Source organism: Megalops cyprinoides, chromosome 24 (genome assembly GCF_013368585.1).
Source record: "Megalops cyprinoides isolate fMegCyp1 chromosome 24, fMegCyp1.pri, whole genome shotgun sequence".
Taxonomy (NCBI): Eukaryota; Metazoa; Chordata; class Actinopteri; order Elopiformes; family Megalopidae; genus Megalops; species Megalops cyprinoides.
The window spans coordinates 1,336,526-1,344,025 of record NC_050606.1 but is presented as its reverse complement, the minus strand read 5'-3'; the positions used below and the strand labels follow the sequence as shown (position 1 = coordinate 1,344,025).

Genomic DNA, 7,500 nt, shown 5'->3' with positions numbered 1-7,500 from the left:
ATCGCCACGGCGACAGACCGCCAGACTGACCGCGCCCTGGAGCCCTCCTCCCAGTTCATCATCCGGGTGCAGGACATCAACGACAACCCGCCCGTCTTTGAGGACGGGCCCTACAGCGCCACCGTGCCCGAGATGGCCAACATCGGTACTGCGGGGGGGGTGGGGGACAGTGTTTGCTGTGCATCGACTGACTCATTAACAATCCTTAGCATCCTGTTGAACTTGGGGTCCCGAAGGAGCCGAGCTCTGTTTCGGGGCTGCTCTGATTGTAGCAGGTCCAAGTGTTAATTAGCAGCTAAATGAGTGCATCTGAAAAAATGAGCATCCCTTGACGCCTTGCCCCCCCCCCCACCCCCACATTCACTGCTCCCATTTTTATGCCCCCCCTCTCAATCAGTGCTTCTTTGTGAGCTTCTGAGTGTTTTCTGAAACAGGAAAGGCATACAGAAGGCATGGAGCAGAACCATACAGCCAGCCTGGGGACGTACATTTTCTCCCTTATTAATATCTTTCAGTTATTCAGCTTTGACATGTTTTACCCAGTCTGTGGGAACACACACATTTTTCAGTCAGTCTTTGTGAACACGTATATTTTTCAGCAAGTCTTTGTGAGCAGGTATATTTTTCAGTCTTTGTGAGCATGTATATTTTTCAGTCAGTCTTTGTCAGCACATATATTTTTCAGTCAGCCTTGGTGAGCGTGTGTATTTTTCAGTCAGCCTTGGTGAGCGTGTGTATTTTTCAGTCAGCCTTGGTGAGCGTGTGTATTTTTCAGTCAGTGTGTATATGTTGCATCCACCCCACTCTGCCATTTCCCTCAGCTCTGTCTGACAATTTGTTTATTATTCTTTCCTCCCCCTGTCTCCATCACCCTCCCTCTTCACATCTCCGTCTCTTTCTCTAAGTACCAGTGACAGTTCAGAGATCAGGGCATTGAATCAGACTCTCTCTGTCTCCCTCTCTCTTTCCTTCTTTCCTCCCTCTCTCTCTCTCCCTCTCTCTCCCTCTCTCCTTCATCTCTCTCTCTCCCTCACCCTCTCTCGGTGACACTGTCAGCACTTTGATGTCAAAAACAGCAACAGCTGCTCCCGCAAATCCCCACTTCCCTCACAGCTTGTCAGGCAATGCCCCATGGGAAACGTAGTTCTTTTGGACTGCATATATTTTTTCCAACAATTTCAATCTTTCAGATGAAGTTGATGGTCTTTGATTTGTTGGGGTTGGGGGGGGGGTACATATCATCCTGGAGAGGAAGCAGTTCAGGAAGGGAGGGAGATGGAAGGAAGGGGGGGGGGGGGGGGCGCAGACAGAGAAACAGTGAGCAGTAGGGAATTGGAGAGAAGGATAAAGAGATGGAGAGAGACAGAGGGATTATGGAGGGAAAGACTGAGAGGTAAGAGCTGCTATAGGCAAGAGGAGGAAAGGAAGGTACAGCTGGGATCTTCTACGTCAGGTTGAATTAACCACCACCCAGCAGCCAGATACTGCACATACACTTCATACCATAGGGTTAGGGAGGAAAAAAATGTAGTTTGGGCAGCCAATTTCGTGCCATCACCTTAACAAATGAGGTCTAACTTTACTTTTGCTGTTCCTAGTTAAAATGTAGCTTAAAATACATCTATCTAGGCACGGCTTTTGTACAAAAAAATACAGGCCTTAAATAAATCAAGAAAGAAATTTAAAATATACCTGATACCATTAAGTGGCAGTGGCTTTGGGCGTCTCGGGGTTATACTAATTACTGCTCAGACTGTTTCGCACTTTGTGGCCTGGTCTGGGTGTCTGCCGCTTGGCCGGAGGGCTGACAGCACTCTGCACCAGCTGAAACATTTCTCCCGCCACCCCAGGAGGCTCTTTATTTAAGGTCACGCTCACAGACCATGTTTATTCAGACTCCTGATTAAATATGAACAGAACAAACATGATATGACAGAAAAATGCTAATTTAAAAAACTGTAACACGGAATGTTGGGTCATCTAAATGGTAATAAACTATTGTACTCCAGAAAAGCTCCAATGTGTCAGTCATTGAAAAAATGATCAGACATATACTATGTTATGATATAATAAACATATACACACATTATATGTATAATGTATATATATATATATATATATATAATATGACTATGATGCTTTCCCATTGTATCTATATATCGTTTTTAGTATGCAGGATGCTGTGTATTATAGTGGGTAAATCTTATTTCTCGCTTATCTCTCTCTCTCTCTCTCTCTCTCACACCCTCTCTCTCTCTCTCCCTCCCTCCCTCTCTCTCTCTCTCTCTCTCTCTCTCTCTCTCTCTCAGGTACGTCCATCATCCAGGTGACAGCAACAGATGCAGATGACCCCACCTATGGGAACAGTGCCAGGCTGGTGTACACACTGATCCAGGGTCAGCAGTTCTTCTCGGTGGATCCTCAGACAGGTGAGGGTCCGTCGCGGGGGCTCCAGGCCACCCCGTCCTCGCGGTCCCTCTGTCAGGGATGCAGTGGCCGCATCCTGTTTCCATGGCAGCGCTGCTTAGCGCGAGTGGCTGCACCGTGAGGCCTGTCTGGCCAGCGATGGATCACTGCCACGCCTGGCTAGGAGTCACCAAACAACTCAACGTGGAACCATGCCAAACCCGGGCGACCAGGGGGAAACAGCTCGGCAACAGCAGGCAGGGTGTGCCCGTCACCCACGCCGATAATGGAATGTATTATTTAAACCCGGTAAAAAAAATCAGCCATCGCGGTGGAAGGCTGTAATCATCGCTGCAACCTGCCTCCCTGAGTGCCAGATATGATTCCGCTTTCAGGTCGGTCGCTGCCAAGATGAAGCTCGCTGCTGAGATTATTTTTAATCCTAGAATGAGATGTAGTGTGAACAGTGTTCTGGTGTTTAATGTTCCCTGTGTGTGAACTTGCGTTCCTGAAGCTTAGATCTGAGCCTTATTTGAAATGTCACAGCTATTATTGGCTTTGTGTTTGTGGCCGGGGCCCGGTTCTGACAGCGGAGCTCCTGCAGGGCCCGGTTCTGCCGCAGGCCGGTTTGGTGGTCAGCAACACACAGAGCTGCAGGCCTTTTCCAGCTCCCTCCCTCCCTCCCTCTCTCCCTCCCTCCCTCCCTCTGAATGATCTGCAGGCGGGTTCTTCCTCCAGTGCACTCAGAGATCAGTGGATGTGGGAACAGGGAGGTTCCTGCTCTCTGAATGTGATTAAATGTGACTCTTCCTGGGGCTCCACTCTCTCTCTCTCTCTCTCTCTCTCTCTCTCTCTTTCTCTCTCTCTGTCTGGCTTTCCCTCTCTCTCACCCTCATACTCTTTCTCTTGGATGAGTTTATTTGTGGCTGCAGATGCGTACTCTGAAATAACTTTCTTCCTGTTCTCTCTCTCTTCTCTCTCCCTTCCTCTCTCTCTCTCTCTCTCTCTCTTTCTCTCCCCTCTTTCTTCCTTCATCTCCTTCTTCGCTCTCTCTCCCTCCCTCCTCCACCCCCCCTTTTCCTCTCTCAGGTATTCTGCGCACGGCGGTGCCTGACATGGACAGAGAAACGCAGGACGAGTACCTGGTTGTCCTGCAGGCCAAAGACATGGGGGGCCACCTGGGGGGTCTGTCAGGGACCACCACAGTCACAGTGAAGCTCAGCGATGTTAATGACAACCCCCCTCGCTTCACGCAGAGTGAGTCACTGTGTCTGCTGCTGCCACTGATACTGTGTGTGTGTGTGAGTGTGTGTGTGTGTGTGTGTTTCTGTGTGAGTGTGTGTGCGTGTGTGTGTGTGTGTGTGCATGAGTGAGAGAGAGTGTGTGTGTGTGAGCTTGTGTGTGCATGAGTTTAAGGGTACAGCTTGTACACCTAAGTGTTTTTTTTTTACAGTGGAAGAAAGCATCACACACACACACACACACACATTAACACAGGGACTGTAGCTTAAGAAATAGGAAGAACACAGACAAGTGCTGTAACTCCATCCTGTTTATAGGCTGTTGAATACTGCTGGGATAAAAAAAATATACGGCTTAATTTTGCGGCTCTACCACAGTGAGACAGCAGCTTGAAAAGGCTCTTAACAGCTTCCATTACTTCCCCACACTCAGCTGCTGCAGCTGCTGGTGCTGCTATCCATTAGCCTGCATGTTCAGTGTGGCCGCAAAACGCAGTCCGGCTTTACCTGCTGATGCAGAGCGCAGTCCGGCTTTACCTGCTGCCACAAAACGCAGTCCGGCTTTACCTGCTGCCGCAAAACGCAGTCCGGCTTTACCTGCTGCCGCAAAACGCAGTCCGGCTTTACCTGCTGCCGCAAAACGCAGTCCGGCTTTACCTGCTGCCGCAAAACGCAGTCCGGCTTTACCTGCTGATGTAGAGCGCAGTCCGGCTTTACCTGCTGATGCAAAACGCAGTCCGGCTTTACCTGCTAATGCAGAGCGAAGTCCGGCTTTACCTGCTGCCGCAAAACGCAGTCCGGCTTTACCTGCTGCCGCAAAATGCAGTCCGGCTTTACCTGCTGATGCAGAGCGCAGTCCGGCTTTACCTGCTGCCGCAAAACGCAGTCCGGCTTTACCTGCTGCCGCAAAATGCAGTCCGGCTTTACCTGCTGATGTAGAGCGCAGTCCGGCTTTACCTGCTGATGCAGAGCGCAGTCCGGCTTTACCTGCTGATGCAGAGCGCAGTCCGGCTCTCCCTGCTGCCGCAAAACGCAGTCTGGCTTTATCTGCTGATGCAGAGCGCAGTCCGGCTTTATCTGCTGATGCAGAGCGCAGTCCGGCTTTATCTGCTGATGCAGAGCGCAGTCCGGCTTTACCTGCTGATGCAGAGCGCAGTCCGGCTTTACCTGCTGATGCAGAGCGCAGTCCGGCTCTCCCTGCTGATGCAGAGCGCAGTCCGGCTCTCCCTGCTGATGCAGAGCGCAGTCCGGCTCTCCCTGCTGATGCAGAGCGCAGTCCGGCTCTCCCTGCTGATGTAGAGCGCAGTCCGGCTTTACCTGCTGATGCAGAGCGCAGTCCGGCTCTCCCTGCTGATGCAGAGCGCAGTCCGGCTTTACCTGCTGATGCAGAGCGCAGTCCGGCTTTACCTGCTGATGTAGAGCGCAGTCCGGCTCTCCCTGCTGATGCAGAGCGCAGTCCGGCTCTCCCTGCTGATGCAGAGCGCAGTCCGGCTTTACCTGCTGATGTAGAGCGCAGTCCGGCTCTCCCTGCTGCTGCTCTCTCTCTGAAGTGCTGCTTCTCTAGGCCACACGCTTCGTGTTTTGCTCTTTGTGGTGCTGTTCCTGCTGTCAGGAGAATCTCGCAGTGCCGTGTCTGAAACAGCGCGGGTTTCGGTGGGGGCCGGCCCGGGCAGTTTGATGGGTAACATCCAGTCAGGCCGTACGCCAGTCTGAGCTGTGGATGCTGACTTTCGATCCCGTGTCTAATCGAGCTCATTACACTCCACAAAAGGTGGAGCAGGTGGGGGAGTCTGGTGATTGTAGTGTTGGAGGTTAATGTAACACAGTTTAAGTGTGTGTTTTTTTTGGAGGGGGGGGTGTCAGGTGTTTAAGGGGTCAGGTGACACTGGTTTGAGGCTACATCTCAATGCAGATGAGTGAGGGTAAGTGAATGAGTCCACAGTGGCAAAGTCAGGTGAAAACCTGTGGAAGGACAGGGGAGAGGGGTGTTATTTAGGAGTGCACTCAGGACATACTCAGCCACTGTGGCTCATGACAAAACAAGAGCTACTCAAATAAAAAAAAAAAATACACACCTCCACACCAAACCATGGGGGAGGCAGAGACCTTCTGTGATCAGAATGCTAACAGTGTTGATGAACATGAAGCACAAATCTGAAAGTGAATTCTAACTCTGCAGATTTTTAAAAATGCGTGTCCTCACAGTATTTTACTGACAGCACCGTTTGAAAGGGATGGGCTGCATGGACGTAATGTAAAAATCTATCTTCAGGAAGTAACATTAGCTTCAGAAAAAAAAAAAACTCAATCATTTCAAAGGTGCAAAGCATTATCAGGCTCCCACTCCCTTTAATCCTTCTGTATTTGCAGTTTAACAGTTTAAATTGTAGAGCGTTTGTAATTGAAGTCAGTGGGTTAGCCACACGTTGTAGCGAAGGGCGGTCAGCCGTAAATCCGGCTTTATTGTGTTAGACGAATGATCGCTGCAGAAGGTTTCTGTGCCGCTGCGGCTGAATGGAACTGAAGCGGAAATCACGCAAACACACACCCCGGGGTGTCAGGAGAAAGGAATTCTGGGATATCAGACCAGTGCGAAGTGTGCAGACCTGTGCACTGAGATGGAGGGCACAGTCAGGGAAAGTGACAGTTACTCTTTAACATTCGGGACGCCCTCTGAGGAGACGCACCCTGCTGGCTTTGTTACAGCACTTCGACTCATGACAAAATAAGAGCAGCTCCCCAAAAAAAAATTCACATGAAACCATGGAAACAACAGAAGTGGTGACATCTGGAAAAACACGTTGAAATGATGGTGCTAACAACGCTGAAAAAAGTTAAATATAAATCTGAGAGCAGGCTTTAACATCATGCATTTTGGTGTCTTGGAAATTTCAGGGAGAGGTAAAATTAAATCAGTCTGCGGGGAGTAACATTTGGCGTGAAAAAAGAGCACAATAAAGGAGTGGGGTGCAGAACATTTAACGCAGGACTCCATGAATCCTCCAGCTTTAGTAACGTACACAATTGAATATTACATTGTTCATAAGTGACCTCAGTGGGTAATGAGTAGCAACGGGCTAGAAAATCAGGCTTTATTACAAAAAACACACGCGGTTGATATGAAATGTTATTTTTTTCTTATCCTTGAGAATTGCCACTTGATAATCAGATTAATATCGTGGTGATTCACATTAGTTTGAGCCTTGAATTCCAGCCACAAACGTTTTATAATGCGGTCTGTATAAGAGCATCTGCCAAATGAATAAATGTGAATGCAAAGTTGTTTATCACAGTTTCTGTTCACTTCCAATTAAAACGCACTGGAATAGTTCTGCCTAATGTTACCGCTGTTTCATTTTTCTCACTGTGTGTTAGAAAAGTTCATTCATACAGTCATACTCGGTACCATCTGTTGTGAATTCTATTCAGAGTTTTTTTGGTTTCGCTCTGCTTTAATGGAACTCGTAAAAAAGAAGCTGAAGGATGTGGGCAAAAAAGTGGTCTGAGAAAAATGACCGCCCTGGGATGCCAAAGCAAACGCAAACAGCACGTCACTCCAAAGGAGCAGCTGAGGGCAAGTGTAAGTTCCTTTTGCAGACTGGGATTCCCTCAACCACGTCACTCCGCACCAGTTTCAAGGGCAGCGCTTGGGAAAAGGAATGTGGATTAGGATGCAGCTGAGAGTGTTTTGGGTCAGGCCATGGGAGAGGGGAGTTAGGTGACAGTTTCACAGTGGGGGGTCAGGTAATTTGAGCGTTGGAGGGTTAGGTGACTAAGCTGGATGGTGGTTACAGGCACTGCTCTGGTCGGCTGCTGGAGTTTCCTGGGGGAGATTGAAGGGTAGGTGGCCTCT

General features: G+C 49.3%; 1 protein-coding gene across 2 annotated transcripts in view; it reads left to right on the top strand.

Moving 5' to 3' along the window:
• The window catches only part of LOC118771014, a 78,452-nt gene that overhangs the window by 47,639 nt on the left and 23,313 nt on the right, over window positions 1-7,500 (top strand). For both annotated transcript variants that reach the window (XM_036518845.1, XM_036518844.1), the window contains exons 3-5: window positions 1-145; window positions 2,310-2,429; window positions 3,496-3,663. The exon at window positions 1-145 is cut by the window's left edge and continues 150 nt beyond it. In XM_036518845.1, the coding sequence (XP_036374738.1) occupies window positions 1-145; window positions 2,310-2,429; window positions 3,496-3,663 (433 nt within the window). The remainder of the gene's footprint in view (window positions 146-2,309; window positions 2,430-3,495; window positions 3,664-7,500) is intronic.